The 17,742-nt window shown below is 45.7% G+C and overlaps 1 protein-coding gene across 1 annotated transcript in view; it reads right to left on the bottom strand.

The window, feature by feature from the left end:
- The window catches only part of LOC139386759 (uncharacterized), a 112,697-nt gene that overhangs the window by 53,478 nt on the left and 41,477 nt on the right, over positions 1-17,742 (bottom strand). The window contains exon 4 of the mRNA XM_071132571.1: positions 16,450-16,617. Within this exon, the coding sequence (XP_070988672.1) occupies positions 16,450-16,617 (168 nt within the window). The remainder of the gene's footprint in view (positions 1-16,449; positions 16,618-17,742) is intronic.

The raw sequence follows: 17,742 nt of genomic DNA, 5'->3' as shown, positions 1-17,742 counted from the left end.
TGGCAACAATTGAATTATGTTTTTTTGCCGACATTGGCCATATTCAACCGCTGTTGAGTGTTAGTAAATTAGTTATTCTGCGCTCTGGCATACTCAGACGAGAGTGCTCTGAAATCCAACACACCCGAAATGGTTACTTGCATAGTGGAGACATGTCGCTAACTCGCTAGCTAAACAATGAACCATAATCCCAACTCATGACGTTACTACCCTGCATTGAACCAACCAGGTTCAATGTTAGCTAGTATTAGGCTATAAGTAGCCAAGCAAATGGCTCTGAGATACGAATAATAATATCATACATGTAATGTTAGCTAGCGAGCCAGTCAGCTAACGTTAGCTAGCTAACAGTACACTTTAACTTGAAATGAAACCACTTTCTGTCAAAATTAGAAATGTGTAATATCTGAAAATGCAGCTAGCTAGACTATCTTACCCATATACACCATGGATGGACATGTCTCCTGTCAGATTTCATGGTTGCCGTTAGTTTGAAGATGTAATCCGGAGACAGGTGGTTTCTCAATCTTCTTAGCTATCATATTCGAATTCCACTGATTTCAAAACTCGATCCTCCAGATAGAGGAGAGAAACATTTATGCAGTTTTAATACACAATACATGTTTTAAAAAGCGTTGTTAGACAGGATTACCTACATACTGACCAGCTCAAATAGACAGATAGCTTTATGGCAGACCAATCCAAACTCATCTCTTGGCATGTCCATCCCACTCGTTATCTCAGCCAATCATGGCTAGCGGGAAGGTTGCTGACTTTTTCTGTGTCTAAACCAACTAGGCTCGTAATTTAACCTGTTGAGTGAAAGGGGCAGTATTTTGATGTTTGGATGAAAAACATACCCAAATTAAACTGCCCATTTCTCAGGCCCAAAAGCTAGAATATGCATATAATTGTCAGATTAGGATAGAAAACACTCTAAAGTTTCCAAAACCGTCAAAATATTGTCTGTGAGTATAACAGAACTGATATCGCAGGCGAAAACCTGAGGAAAATCCAACTAGGAAGTGCCCCTTATTTTGAAAGCTTCCTGTTACATTGCATGCCTTCCCTCCATTTAAAGGGATATCAACCAGATTCATTTCCCTATGTCTTCCACATGGTGTGAACAGTCTTTAGACATATTTTCAACCTTTTATTCTGAAAAATGAGCAAGAACGATCACATCGTGTCAGTGGATGGCTGGGTGCCAGCAGAGTTTTGCATGCGCAACAGCTTGGAGCAGACATTTCTCTCTCTCTCCTATTGAAAAAGCAATGGTCCGGTTGAAATATTATTGATTATTTATTGTAAAAACAACCTGAGGATTGATTATAAAAAACGTTTGACATGTTTCTACAAACTTTACGGATACTATTTGGAATTTTCGTCTGCCCCGTCGTGACCGCTCGAGCCTGTGGATTACTGAACATAACACGCCAACCAAATGGAGGTATTTTGGATATAAAAATAATCTTTATGGAACAAAAGGAACATTTATTGTGTAACTGGGAGTCTCGTGATTGCAAACATCTGAAGATTATCAAAGGTAAGCGATTCATTTTATTGCTTTTCTGACTTTCGTGACCAATCTACTTTGCTGCTAGCTGTTTGTAATGTTTTGTCTGCTGAGAGAGAAGTCCTTACATAAACGCTTGGTTTGCTTTAGCTGTAAAGCTTTTTAATTTGTTTTATCTGACATGCCAGGTGGATTAACAACAAGCTAAGCTGTGGTTTGCTATATTGCACTTGTAATTTCATGAAAATTAAATATTTTTAGTAATTTAATTTGAATTTGGCGCCAAGAAGTTAACAATTGTATTCATATTTACAGATGGCATACACGTTTGTTATTAAGGCACATGAAAGTTCACAAGTTTGAGAAGGGATTTCTGCCCAAAAAATGCATTTTAGTTAAAAAACATTTATGCAAAATACACCTAGTTTCCTGAACCGGGTCACAAAATGATAATAAGGAATATAATTGTGAAGTGTATGTCATATACCTAGGGGATAAAAGAAAGCTCAAGAAATATATTTGATTTCTTATACACATATTTAACCCCTTATTTTTGTTGGCACAAAATGACCTCCATACTTCCATTAATTTGTATGGGTTACCTTTAGACGAGTCCCGTGACACCTGTGGGGTTCGTAGAGCGAAACAGAGAACATCATCGGATTCGTGAGAATAGAGTGGTCATATTAGTTTGTAGGCCATTTGGATGCTACAGATATTTTTGTCAGAAAACCGATTTTCAGGCTGTATCCTGGTCTGACAAACAACAATATGTAACTTTTGGGGTGCAATCAAATTCACATAGAATGTGTGTTACAGATCTGTCATTCTCAATGAAATCAAGTCCAAGAAGCGATAGATATGTTCTATGTGTATTTCTATGCGTCCCATTCTTAAGTTTAGTTTTTGCATCTTTTACTCTCGGTTTTGTACACTATCTTCAAACAGTTAAAAGCTCAATATTTTGGTTATGGAAAATATATTTTAAATATATAGTGGTTTACATAGTTTAGATGGTACAATGACTATCTACTGTACACTATACTTGCTTGTTTTGTCACATAAACTGAAATTAGGCAAACTATTAGAATTTTTGCAACCAGGAAATGCCGGAGCGATTTCTGAATAGTCCATCTTTAAACTGACGGATTTTGATGGGGATTTTTGTATTATGCTACATAGAATGACACACCGGTGCATCAATAGACTCTAGGGGGGTGCACTTAAAGTGCACTTCATTTAATATAACAGGCTATTTTTCATGGTGCAAAATTTCTACTTATAATATCAAAGGGGTGCAAAAAGGCACCCGATTCATGGAATGACCCTTTACTGTGTAATTAAACAGAAAGCACTGAACTTTAGATGAAATTATATTTCAACTATATTTTAATAAGATCTTATTCTGAGGACAGGGAACTTAATTAGCAATATTGAAATTACTGCTATTACTTCATTGTTTTGTTATCATCATTATTGCTATTACTTTTGCAATTGCAACCACGCAACCAAGCCCGACTAAATTAGTCAAACTCAAACACCAGACTTCCAGAATTCATTGATGCAGAGCCTTCTAATTCCTTGGTCAGGTTTAATTAACTCTGGGTTGCAATGGTACCCTAAAGAGAGGCTGGGGCGGAAGCTCACACGCTGACAAGGAAACAGGGAAAAACATTTGTTTCAAACAAAATGTTCTGTGGGTTGGGTTGCCGAAGACTAGAAAGAGAGAGCTGTAGGGATAGAGAGAATGAGATAGAAAGAGTATGTAGTTTCAAGTTTTTATCATATGCAAGGGTTGGAACCGGTTCAGGGAACAGAACCAAAAACCGGAAAATATCTAAATTATTTGAGGAACAAAACCCGAACCGGAAACGAAAGTGATCTATACAGAATCATTATTTTAAACGCATGGGAACCAAACGTTCTTCTTTTTTTTGAGATGTTTAAAATAATGGATTAACTTTTGCAATGCTAGTTAAGGATACTATAGTTATTCCATTTCACATTGGATGTAGCTAGCTAGCTAACGTTTGCTCTGGTCCAACGTTTAACCAACTCGGGAGTTCAAAGACATTCAAAGTTCCTCCGTAGAAGCCGCTCCACGGTAGGTATACTTTTGTAGGCCTAATTCAGATAATCCATGGCATAACAAGTTGCCCTGTGCTTCAAGGAAAGATTCCTCCATCCTCTCTTACCCTCTCCTCACCCGCAAAATGTCAGTCGCATCTTGCGCCCTACACTGTGACTGGCAGCACAGTATGTGTGTTTGTCTTTCACTATGATTATACCATGCTGTTAAGGCAAAATTAAATTTGCTCTTAACGACTTTCCTATACAGATTAAATCTGTAGCATAGCACTGATTGGTGAAGTCATGTAATGTTGAGCTAAATGTAAAAAAAATAAATAAATTGATTGCAAAAACGAGCAGAAAGGAACGATATCAACCGGTACTTTTTGGGGGTTTGAACCGGTTCGGAACTTTATTTTGCTAGTTGGAACATTGGAACAGAACCAAAAAAGTATGGTTATGTTCAGCTCGAAAAGATTGGATTTATTTTTTGGTTCCAACCACTGGTTGTTTGTACGGGATACGCATGGTATACATCGTTCAACGAAATGCTTACTACACTTTCCTTCTCAACAATGCAAACAACAATAAGAAGTGTATTAATTGAGCAGTATAATAACAGTCTGGTAGCAGCAGTTGGGATGTGTGTGTAGCATCAATGTACACTGAGTGTACAAAACATTAAGAACACTTTCCTACAAGGTGGCGAAAGCGTTTCACAAGGATACTGGCCCATATTGACTCCAGTGCATCCCACAGTTGTGTCAAGTTGGCTGGATGGCCTTTGGGAGGTGAACCATTCTTGATACACACGCAGAACTGTTGAGCATGAAAAACCCAGCCGAGTTGCAGTTTTTGACACAAACCAGTGCGCCTTACTACCATACCCAGTTCATAGACACTTAAATATTTTGTGTGGTAAGGTGCGGAGAATCAGAACAGGCTGGTCCAGTTCAAATGTTCAGAACCGTGTTCACTAAGTCTTTGTAGACTACAGTATAGACTAGAGAATGGAAGGCAGAGATGTTCTGATGATCTCTGTGAGTTCTTCAGGACCTTGGAGGGAGAGTCAAAGGTTAAGTCCAGGGTCGAGTTCAAAATATTTTCTCCCATTTTCCTACCAACTGAACATGACCCTGACCTTTCCTCTCTGCTGACTTCATCTTGGCCTTGGAGGCACTGTTCATCATAGCCCATTCCAGAACAGAGTATGTGCTTTAGCCAACTGACAACGAGGGTCAGAGGAGTTGGCACATACAGATCTGGACAGGACTATAGCGCAATGTTCCAGGCCTCCTCTCCTCAGCGACTGCAGGGCAACTGAGGTCTGTTCCCCACATGTCCAATAATAACAGTCTAATGGCTGTGTTTATTCACCACTAACTACTTCACATCACCACTCATCTGTAACCCACTGAAACAGCTGGATTTAGAGCACAGCAGAACAGCCCTTCAGTTGCAGATTAATTTGCTAGTTCCATATTTGACAATATACTCTACTATATACACATTGAAGTGGTGAGCATTTGTTTAAGAAAACAAGCATTCAGGGGGATGTTGATGTGGATTTATGCGCTGAGTATTACCTACATAATGTTGAACCAGTATTCCAGTCAGGCTCATACATAAGAGATGAGAGCAGACGCCGGGCGGACTGAGGCCATTTCACCTCTCCTACCGTTGTCGGTGACAGGATTGTTTCTTTGAAACGCACCTTATTACCCACCACTTAGCATATCTGCTGGGAGATCACTGACACATTTCCACTTCTTGCTACTTGAGCAGCGGAACCCAGGGAACGTGTTCGGTTGGACATGACCAGGCAGCCACCCAAACCTCTGCTGAATCCCCTCAGTGGCAAGAGTGGCAAATGCAAAAGTTCGACCAACTAGACACTTCCCCCGGGCATTTAATATCCTCTCTGTGTTCCATTTTCAAGCTAGGCTCTATTTTAACCATACCTCCTCCTCCTGCACCATCACCACCCACCCCAATCTAACTTTACCCCCCTCTGTGAGTGGCAGTGTCTACATGAGCCAGCCAGCCAGCAGCAGAAGCACCACCCGAGCCGTGGATGGGCAAGCCCCCCGTGGCGCTCACAGTCCAGCAGCTACATTCATCAGGCAGGCGTCTACATCGACGCCGACAGAGAGAGCGAGAGAGCGAGAGAGAGAGAGAGAGAGAGAGAGAGAGAGAGAGGGAGAGAGAGAGAGGGAGAGCCGGGAACATTCCCATTAGCATGGAAATCACTTCGCTCTCCCCCTCCGCTCTGCCTTCCTTCCACTGATGGCTCTGCACAATGAGAATGGCTTTAACTCCTATTATTCTGCGTCAGGGCACACTGCCAGGTTAGATGACAAGAGAGGCAAAAAATTGGATGCCATTTTTTCCCAGGTCACACTCTCGAAAATGGAGGGACACAGAGGCCCATCTTGATGGATTTCATCTCACCACTGATGACGAGACGATGACGATGGCCTAAGGTTGTTCCTGAAAACTGGAACAAATAGCCACTTCTGGCTTTAATGATGTTTCAAACTCACCCCTCTTCCTCTTCTGATTAATTTATATTTTCAAGAAGTCCTGGAAATCTCAGAATGTTGAATTTAGACCATCATGGCTTACATAGCCACAGCGGCATGTATGTCTATTCTACCTCATGTTGTAGCGATTACTGTGAGAGATGAATATCTCCCCACAGCCTCTTTTGCTGCATGGGGTCTGTGGAGGAGAAAGCTCATCTAGGATAGTTCTGTTAGTGTATTCCTCACAGGGACTAGAGCTGGATTGCTGTTGCTCTAATACAACCAGCCAGACAGTCTTTATGCCAGTCTGAGTGTTCACTGCCCAGGCCTAAAATCACAATAAACAGTATGTAGCCCAGTCTGAGTGTTCACTGCCCAGGCCTATAATCACAACAAACAGTATGTACCCCAGTCTGAGTGTTCACTGCCCAGGCCTAAAATCACAACAAACAGTATGTAGCCCAGTCTGAGTGTTCACTGCCCAGGCCTATAATCACAACAAACAGTATGTACCCCAGTCTGAATGTTCACTGCCAGGCCTGTAATCACAACACAGTCTGTATGCCAGTCTGAATGTTCACTGCCCAGGCCTGTAATCACAACAAACAGCCAGTACCCAGGAGGCAGTGGCACTGCGACCCTAACAACCCAACGCCTCTCTCCCTCACACCCCCGTGTGCCAGGTCAAATCTCTGGGCCACCGCTGCAGTCACAGTCAAAAGCATGCAGGCAGGGCAGAGTAGAGCAGAACAGGCAGGCAGCGCCCCCAAAGGAGCATATCCAAGCAGCACCATGCCACATTACAAACTCTGGTGCAATGCAATCCAATCCCGGGCCTAATTGTGCGTTGCGATACAATGGAGCGATTTCAGGGACGTTTTCATGGCCCACTGTTAACTATTGCCCCCTGAGGGGTTCTCTATCAGGAGGGATCCCTGTGTTTAAACTTTTTGTATGTGTACTGTGCGTGTACTGTGTGTGTACTGTGTGTGTATATGTATGTGTGTACTGTGTGTGTGTACTGTGCTGTGTGCGTGTTTGCATTCTCCCAGCCGACCCAATCAGCTGTCCATAAATTGTCCTCCTAGCAGTCAGCCAGGTCTCTACAGTCACATGGCAAGGCCCATCCACGCTTCACAGCCCCAGAGCCCTGCAGCCTAGCCCTGAACCAGAGATAAGACTAGCAACGTTTCAATGCACTGTTTCCACACGCAGAATGAGATTAAATTCTTTCGGCTCACATGATTGCAACTGTCCTTATGGCTGCGACAAGGCAGTTTGCTTAGTTCTTATTCTCTCACTCTATATTATCCATCCCTCCTTATCTCCTCTTCCCATCCTTCCTCCATCCCTCCTTCACAGTCAGTGAACTTGCCCTCCGGAATCATTTTCATGCCTTCAAACAAGCTTCTCATCTTCATCATGTCATATAGAGGGACAACAGTGATAAGTAACGTCAATGGGTGGCAAGCACCCATTGGAAAGATGCAGAGTAGAGATGGGAGTTGGGTGGTCACATTGGAAAGATGCAGAGTAGAGATGGGAGTTGGGTGGTCACATTGGAAAGATGCAGAGTAGAGATGGGAGTTGGGTGGTCACATTGGAAAGATGCAGAGTAGAGATGGGAGTTGGGTGGTCACATTGGAAAGATGCAGAGAGATGGGAGTTGGGTGGTCAAATTGGAAAGATGCAGAGAGATGGGAGTTGGGTGGTCACATTGGAAAGATGTAGAGAGATGGGAGTTGGGTGGTCACATTGGAAAGATGCAGAGAGATGGGAGTTGGGTGGTCACATTGGAAAGATGCAGAGTAGAGATGGGAGTTGGGTGGTCACATTGGAAAGATGCAGAGAGATGGGAGTTGGGTGGTCACATTGGAAAGATGCAGAGAGATGGGAGTTGGGTGGTCACATTGGAAAGATGCAGAGTAGAGATGGGAGTTGGGTGGTCACATTGGAAAGATGCAGAGTAGAGGAAGGGAGTTGGGTGGTCACATTGGAAAGATGCAGAGAGATGGGAGTTGGGTGGTCACATTGGAAAGATGCAGAGTAGAGATGGGAGTTGGGTGGTCACATTGGAAAGATGCAGAGAGATGGGAGTTGGGTGGTCACATTGGAAAGATGCAGAGAGATGGGAGTTAGGTGGTCAAATTGGAAAGATGCAGAGAGATGGGAGTTGGGTGGTCACATTGGAAAGATGCAGAGAGATGGGAGTTGGGTGGTCACATTGGAAATATGCAGAGTAGAGATGGGAGTTGGGTGGTCACATTGGAAATATGCAGAGAGATGGGAGTTGGGTGGTCACATTGGAAAGATGCAGAGTAGAGATGGGAGTTGGGTGGTCACATTGGAAAAATGCAGAGTAGAGATGGGAGTTGGGTGGTCACATTGGAAAGATGCAGAGAGATGGGAGTTGGGTGGTCACATTGGAAAGATGCAGAGTAGAGATGGGAGTTGGGTGGTCACATTGGAAAGATGCAGAGAGATGGGAGTTGGGTGGTCACATTGGAAAGATGCAGAGTAGAGATGGGAGTTGGGTGGTCACATTGGAAAGATGCAGAGAGATGGGAGTTGGGTGGTCACATTGGAAAGATGCAGAGAGATGGGAGTTAGGTGGTCAAATGGAAAGATGCAGAGAGATGGGAGTTGGGTGGTCACATTGGAAATATGCAGAGTAGAGATGGGAGTTGGGTGGTCACATTGGAAATATGCAGAGTAGAGATGGGAGTTGGGTGGTCACATTGGAAAGATGCAGAGTAGAGATGGGAGTTGGGTGGTCACATTGGAAAGATGCAGAGTAGAGATGGGAGTTGGGTGGTCACATTGGAAAGATGCAGAGTAGAGATGGGAGTTGGGTGGTCACATTGGAAAGGTGCAGAGAGATGGGAGTTGGGTGGTCACATTGGAAAGATGCAGAGTAGAGATGGGAGTTGGGTGGTCACATTGGAAAGATGCAGAGTAGAGATGGGAGTTGGGTGGTCACATTGGAAAGATGCAGAGAGATGGGAGTTGGGTGGTCACATTGGAAAGATGCAGAGTAGAGATGGGAGTTGGGTGGTCACATTGGAAAGATGCAGTGGGAGTTGGGAAAGATGCAGAGTGGTGCAGAGTAGAGATGGGAGTTGGGTGGTCACATTGGAAAGATGCAGAGAGATGGGAGTTGGGTGGTCACATTGGAAAGATGCAGAGTAGAGATGGGAGTTGGGTGGTCACATTGGAAAGATGCAGAGAGATGGGAGTTGGGTGGTCACATTGGAAAGATGCAGAGTAGAGATGGGAGTTGGGTGGTCACATTGGAAAGATGCAGAGAGATGGGAGTTGGGTGGTCACATTGGAAAGATGCAGAGTAGAGATGGGAGTTGGGTGGTCACATTGGAAAGATGCAGAGTAGAGATGGGAGTTGGGTGGTCACATTGGAAAGATGCAGAGAGATGGGAGTTGGGTGGTCACATTGGAAAGATGCAGAGAGATGGGAGTTGGGTGGTCACATTGGAAAGGAGAGAGATGGGAGTTGGGTGGTCACATTGGAAAGATGCAGAGTAGAGATGGGAGTTGGAAAGATGCAGAGTAGAGATGGGAGTTGGGTGGTCACATTGGAAAGATGCAGAGTAGAGATGGGAGTTGGGTGGTCACATTGGAAAGATGCAGAGATGCAGAGTAGAGATGGGAGTTGGGTGGTCACATTGGAAAGATGCAGAGTAGAGATGGGAGTTGGGTGGTCACATTGGAAAGATGCAGAGTAGAGATGGGAGTTGGGTGGTCACATTGGAAAGGTGCAGAGAGATGGGAGTTGGGTGGTCACATTGGAAAGATGCAGAGTAGAGATGGGAGTTGGGTGGTCACATTGGAAAGATGCAGAGAGATGGGAGTTGGGTGGTCACATTGGAAAGATGCAGAGTAGAGATGGGAGTTGGGTGGTCACATTGGAAAGATGCAGAGAGATGGGAGTTGGGTGGTCACATTGGAAAGATGCAGAGTAGAGATGGGAGTTGGGTGGTCACATTGGAAAGATGCAGAGTAGAGATGGGAGTTGGGTGGTCACATTGGAAAGATGCAGAGAGATGGGAGTTGGGTGGTCACATTGGAAAGATGCAGAGAGATTGGGTGGTCACATTGGAAAGATGCAGAGTAGAGATGGGAGTTGGGTGGTCACATTGGAAAGATGCAGAGAGACATTGGAAATGGGAGTTGGGTGGTCACATTGGAAAGGTGCAGAGTAGAGATGGGAGTTGGGTGGTCACATTGGAAAGATGCAGAGTAGAGATGGGAGTTGGGTGGTCACATTGGAAAGATGCAGAGAGATGGGAGTTGGGTGGTCACATTGGGTGGTCACATTGGAAAGATGCAGAGTAGAGATGGGAGTTGGGTGGTCACATTGGAAAGATGCAGAGAGATGGGAGTTGGGTGGTCACACATTGGAAAGATGCAGAGAGATGGGAGTTGGGTGGTCACATTGGAACGATGCAGAGTAGAGATGGGAGTTGGGTGGTCACATTGGAAAGATGCAGAGAGATGGGAGTTGGGTGGTCACATTGGAAATATGCAGAGTAGAGATGGGAGTTGGGTGGTCACATTGGAAATATGCAGAGTAGAGATGGGAGTTGGGTGGTCACATTGGAAAGATGCAGAGTAGAGATGGGAGTTGGGTGGTCACATTGGAAAGATGCAGAGTGGGAGTTGGGTGGTCACATTGGAAAGATGCAGAGTAGAGATGGGAGTTGGGTGGTCACATTGGAAAGATGCAGAGTAGAGATGGGAGTTGGGTGGTCACATTGGAAAGTAGACATTGAAAGATGGGAGTTGGGTGGTCACATTGGAAAGATGCAGACATTGGAAAGATGCAGCAGTAGAGATGGGAGTTGGGTGGTCACATTGGAAAGATGCAGAGTAGAGATGGGAGTTGGGTGGTCACATTGGAAAGATGCAGAGAGATGGGAGTTGGGTGGTCACATTGGAAAGATGCAGAGTAGAGATGGGAGTTGGGTGGTCACATTGGAAAGATGCAGAGTAGAGATGGGAGTTGGGTGGTCACATTGGAAAGATGCAGAGAGATGGGAGTTGGGTGGTCACATTGGAAAGATGCAGAGAGATGGGAGTTGGGTGGTCACATTGGAAAGATGCAGAGTAGAGATGGGAGTTGGGTGGTCACATTGGAAAGATGCAGAGTAGAGATGGGAGTTGGGTGGTCACATTGGAAAGATGCAGAGAGATGGGAGTTGGGTGGTCACATTGGAAAGATGCAGAGAGATGGGAGTTGGGTGGTCACATTGGAACGATGCAGAGTAGAGATGGGAGTTGGGTGGTCACATTGGAAAGATGCAGAGAGATGGGAGTTGGGTGGTCACATTGGAAAGATGCAGAGAGATGGGAGTTGGGTGGTCACATTGGAAAGAGATGGGATGCAGAGTAGAGATGGGAGTTGGGTGGTCACATTGGAAAGATGCAGAGTAGAGATGGGAGTTGGGTGGTCACATTGGAAAGATGCAGAGTGGGAGTTGGGTGGTCACATTGGAAAGATGCAGAGAGAGATGGGAGTTGGGTGGTCACATTGGAAAGATGCAGAGTAGAGATGGGAGTTGGGTGGTCACATTGGAAAGGTGCAGAGAGATGGGAGTTGGGTGGTCACATTGGAAAGATGCAGAGTAGAGATGGGAGTTGGGTGGTCACATTGGAAAGATGCAGAGTAGAGATGGGAGTTGGGTGGTCACATTGGAAAGATGCAGAGAGATGGGAGTTGGGTGGTCACATTGGAAAGATGCAGAGTAGAGATGGGAGTTGGGTGGTCACATTGGAAAGATGCAGAGAGATGGGAGTTGGGTGGTCACATTGGATGCAGAGTAGAGATGGGAGTTGGGGTCACATTGGAAAGATGCAGAGTAGAGATGGGAGTTGGGTGGTCACATTGGAAAGATGCAGAGAGATGGGAGTTGGGTGGTCACATTGGAAAGATGCAGAGTAGAGATGGGAGTTGGGTGGTCACATTGGAAAGATGCAGAGTAGAGATGGGAGTTGGGTGGTCACATGGTCACATTGGAAAGATGCAGAGTAGTTGGGTGGTCACATTGATGCAGGAGTGGGAGTTGGGTGGTCACATTGGAAAGATGCAAGAAAGATGAGTAGAGATGGGAGTTGGGTGGTCACATTGGAGATGCAGAGTAGAGATGGGAGTTGGGTGGTCACATTGGAAAGATGCAGAGTAGAGATGGGAGTTGGGTGGTCACATTGGAAAGATGCAGAGAGATGGGAGTTGGGTGGTCACATTGGAAAGATGCAGAGTAGAGATGGGAGTTGGGTGGTCACATTGGAAAGATGCAGAGAGATGGGAGTTGGGTGGTCACATTGGAAAGATGCAGAGAGATGGGAGTTGGGTGGTCACATTGGAAAGATGCAGAGTAGAGATGGGAGTTGGATGGTCACATTGGAAAGATGCAGAGAGATGGGAGTTGGGTGATGCAGAAGAACATGGGAAGAGGATGTTCACATAAAAAAGGATTAGTCAGCTAAATGTAGCGTCTCCTCAGATCATTACAGCTTCATAAACATACGTTAATCAGCTTATTTTTTAAGTCAGATTACATTGTCAATGCCATACAACATAGCGCTCAAGCATATGATCAGGCGAATCACAAATGCCTTTTCAATGTCACATTGAGCAAGACAGTAGATGCAATGTTGTATACTGTACAGCAAAGGGTTGGTATTGTATAGCACTGATGAGATGGAAATTCTACCAATGGTGGCCACCACCACATTAGTCGATAATTGAGTTGCTATATATGATGTTTACTGATATGGACACATTTTCTATGGGTTTACTGACCCAACTACTAAATGACAGTTCCCTGCACATGGTTTGAAATAGCAACACTCAAAACTCAAGTGTCTCCCTATGCAGCATTAGTGTCCTACAAAGGATATCTGCGGTCATAAGTTTTACAGCGCTGTACGAACAAGCCAGAAGACTTACTGAGACCGCTCTGGAGCATTCTGTGGCCCTCATCAAGCTAGGCTACTAAAATACATATATGGTGTGATGGGAGCATTAGTGTTGGTTAATACATGCAGGTTTATGGTCAGACTTGAGGGTACTGTGACGGATTGTTAGGACAGAGGGGAGAATTCTCGCATGGATGCTTCTATTTAACAATCAGAGAGAGCGATTGGCTCTCTGTGGTGCTCTAAAACAGGAACAGATGGGGGAGTGTGAAAGGACAGTGTGAAGGGGGTGACTAGGGGCATTGGGGGTGTATGTGGGGGAGAAAAACAGAGGGAGAGATAGGGGGTTGGGGGAGAGAGAGAGAGAGAGAGAGAGGGGGGAGAGTGGGGGGAGAGAAAGGGAGACGAGAGAGAGAGACAAAGAGAGAGGAAAGAGAAGAAAAGCAGGGGATGAGGTTGGCACTGAAGGAAGATGACAAAGCCTGTCACCTCTCACTCTCCCGGTCTCCTTCTCTCAACTTGATGAGCTGCCAAACATCAGCATGTGTGTGTATGCGTGCGTGTAGATATTCTTCTTATACATTTGTACAATTTATACAATAAATGTATACAATAACGGTATGCTAGCTATTGAGTCATATTTGAGATACAGTGTGTGTGCACATGTGCCTGTGTGTCAAGAGGAGAAAGAGTGGAGAGCAAGGTTGAGCAAGACAGATGGAGTGCTTACAGGTACTTGTGTAATATACGGCACAAATAGGCTACATACTCAAGAACACACACACACACACACACACACACACACACACACACACACACACACACACACACACACACACACACACACACACACACACACACACACACACACACACACACACACACACACACACACACACACACACACAAAAGGGTTAAGCTGTTATGCATTGCCATTCTCACTCCCCTGCAACTTCATCACCTCACCCACTCATACTTCTCTTATTTTCCTCTCGCTCATTTCCTCAGAGGACAAATTACCGTGATTACCATCCTACCTCCCTCTGCTCCATTCTTTCGCTCCCTCGCTCCTTATTTCATAGATTTCATAGTGTAAGTATTTCTCTCCTTCTGACGGTCTTTGTGTGCCCTGTTCCATTCTTTCTTTCACCTCCTCCCTCTTACTGTTCTGCCCATTCCCTCTGTCCTTTCATATCTCCAGTCAAACTATCATTCTGGTCTTTATCTCTTTCTCCTTCCCTAAGGAGGACTCTCTTTATCTCTTCCTCGTCCTCTTCATTTTTTGTCTTTCTCTACCTCCACCTCTCTCTTTGTCCCTCTGTCTCTCTTCCTCCCATCGTTCACCATCCCCCCCATCCCTCTAACTCTTCCCAAGTCAAATGTTCTCATTAACGGGCACACACTCTGGGGAAATAAATGAGTAATATTTATGATGAAACCCTCTCTGTATCGCTGTCTCTCATCTCGTTGTTGCATAAAAAAGACTCTGATCTTATCAGGCCTACCTATGTAGTCATCCGTCAGACAATCTACCAATCCATCCATCACCCGGGCGCAGGCTGCGTCTCCACTCCCCTTGGCAGCCAAGGCTTTTAAAAGTGCATAAAACTCCAGATTGGATACGGAGCACCTGAGTCCGCATGTGGAACATCTTCCCAGCCAACTGCCCCTGAGCTATGAATCAATGTTCTGCCCTGGCTAAGGAGCAGCCCACATATGGTTCCTAGAACATTGTAGGGGTGTAATTTATGCAGTGGATCTCGATATCCTTCTGGGTTCACAAGCTCCACAGGTTGTCAGGTTTTGGTGTTAGGACATACCTTGACAGCTATCAAAGCTGTCATATGGTAACAACGCTACAGTACCGTTTGGCTCCTTGAAGAAAGTCATGCACGGAGGGATTGGAGGCAAAACCCAGGAGGCTTTTATGAGTCTCGTGATGTCAGAGAATACATTTGTGTTGCTGCCCGCAAACCATCCCATTACAACTTGTTAGGGAATATAATACTATTCACCAACATCTGGTTCATTCATTCCTATTTAATTCTCCCCCAATGGTAAATGCCATGTGAAATATAGTAAGCAGCACTGACTTTGGGAGAAAGAGGTTGGATTGTGAGTGTCTTTTAGGCCCTGGTATGTAATTGAGCAAAGCGGCGGGGAGCCTGGCTTTGGTATTGTCCTAACCCCCAACTGTCACACTGCAGCGGCAGGGGTACTAATTGCAATGAACAGGCTGGAGGAATGAGTCTGGTTTAATGGCAGCACTTCCCCATTGGTTTTCCTCCTCTTATTTCATCTCTCCTCTCTCCTCTCCTCTCTCCTCCTCTCCCCTCCTCTCTCCTCCCCTCCCCCTCTCCTCTCCTCTCTCCTCCTCTCCCCTCCTCTCTCCTCCCCTCCCCTCTCTCCTCTCCTCTCTCCTCCTCTCCCCTCCTCTCTCCTCCCCTCCCCTCCTCTCTCCTCCTCTCTCCTCCTCTACCCTCCTCTCTCCTCCCCTCCCCCCTCTCCTCTCCTCTATCCTCCTCTCCCCTCCCCTCCCCCCTCTCCCCTCCTCTCTCCTCCTCTCCCCTCCTCTCTCCTCGCCTCCCCTCCTCTCCCCTCCTCTCTCCTACCCTCCCCTCCTCTCCCCTCCTCTCTCCTCCCCTCCCCTCCTCTCTCCTCCTCTCTCCTCCTCTCCCCTCCTCTCTCCTCCTCTCCCCTCCTCTCTCCTCCCCTCCCCTCCTCTCTCCTCCTCTCTCCTCCCCTCCCCTCCTCTCTCCTATCCCCCTCTCCTAGGATGCTTCAAAGGAGCCTGAGTGTACGTGTGGTCCGTATATAACCCTGCCCATTGCCACCGGAACTGCCCCGTGTGTTTCTAGCTCAGAGCGATTGATTGATGAAGTAAATCTCTTAGAGTGTGTGTGGGAGGGACAGGTGTGTGTGTGTGTGTGTGTGTGTGTGTGTGTGTGTGTGTGTGTGTGTGTGTGTGTGTGTGTGTGTGTGTGTGTGTGTGCGTGCGTGCGTGCATGTGGGTGTCATGGTTCCACCTGTCATCAGAGGGCGGCACAGACCGTCCTAGAGATGTTAACGACACTCAGGTGAGTCAAATTGACTCATTATGATTTCCCTGTTAAAAGAGGTGTATTTTCTGTTGTCCTTTGCAGAAGCTTGAATTGTTTAACGTGTGCGGTCATTTCATGAGTGCGTTTTCGAGACATAGTGTTAGTTGTTCTTACAGGAGTCCTGTGATCCTGTGGCTATCGTTTCTCAGTAAAGTATTATGTTTATCCTTAACCACTGATTCCTCGTCTGGTCTCTTCTCTGCACCTGGGTCCAACCTTACCACGTCCCAGTGGGTGTATTTTTGAGTGTATTTGTGGGTGTGTGTGCATGTGTGCATGTGATATGTGTGTAAGTGTCACTCACTCTGGGTGAAGCGAGGAGGGTTGTCGTTGACGTCACTCAGCCTGACAGTGACAGTAGTGGTCCCTGAAAGACCTCCCAGATGTCCCCCCATGTCCTTGGCCTGCAGGACAACCAGGTATTGGTCCTGAGTTTCTCTGTCCATATCAGGCACTGCTGTACGCAGGATACCTGGGAAAACACACACACCAAAGACATACAGTAGTTCAAGATCAATCATTTCCACTACGCAGAATGACCTGATTCTGCTTCACATACAGAGGCTGCCTCTAGCTGTGCTCACCAAACCCAACCAAACCAGGAGACTGGCAGCCATGGTAGCTAAATCACCTTGAAATAATGTATGCTCTTGTAAAGCTAGTGAAAATATGAGGCTTTGATGGGATATATGTAGGGAATTAACAAGCAACCAGCATCAATACCTGAGCAAATGTGATGTGGCTCTGGGATGTGTGTGTGTGTGCAGAATGAGACCTTTTTAAATGAAGACAGCGAACAGAGTGGACCGGCTCTGCATGCAAACCCTGCTAATGGACGAGAGCTTCAGTTAACATACACTGTGCAGAATTAGGATAATATACCCAATTAGCATACAAAAACCCACCAGCAGAACCCTCTTCACTCATACCAGAGGTGCCTCCAACAATTAATTAAATTGCATCAGAATTCAATAACGGCATCGCAGACGCTGTCTACCTATATTATCCCCTTGTCGACAAATAGAGTAAATCCAACTAGTACACACATATGCCCACACACACTCACTCAGCAAACAGACTTCAAAATGCCTAACTAGGCGACACACTCGTACAGTAAACATACGGTATAAAATGCAGTGTTTACTAGCTTGCAGGCTGTCAATCACCTAGTGAGGCAACAGAGGACGAAATGTGATGTTTGAAATGCCCACGGTTTCCTCTCAGGCAGTGTGCAGAAGACTTTCCCATCTGCCTGGGTTGACACCAAAGCCCCCCGAAACACACAGTATATTTTAGTGAAGAGACAGGTCCTTTGAGCCTTTTTAATCTCTCCCAAACCTTTCCTGACATCTCCCTTTGAGCAGACATCTTTTTGTTTTTCCGCCTTCAAAAAATATCATTTAAGGCGGTTGCTGCAGTTTGTTGGATGCACATAGACTCTGGCAGTCTGAATACATTTCTGTCAGCTTCAACTGGATTAACTGAGAAGGAGCAGGAGGGGACACAGAGAGAGGGAATAGGGGAAACGAGACGTGGGGCAAATGGGAGGGAGGTAAGAGAAAGGGATATGGGGAGGGGGTAGATAGAGAGGAATGGG

This window comes from Oncorhynchus clarkii, chromosome 28 (assembly GCF_045791955.1).
Source record: "Oncorhynchus clarkii lewisi isolate Uvic-CL-2024 chromosome 28, UVic_Ocla_1.0, whole genome shotgun sequence".
NCBI lineage: Eukaryota > Metazoa > Chordata > Actinopteri > Salmoniformes > Salmonidae > Oncorhynchus > Oncorhynchus clarkii.
Note: the sequence above shows the minus strand (reverse complement) of the source record. Positions and strands in the feature narration are given on the sequence as shown.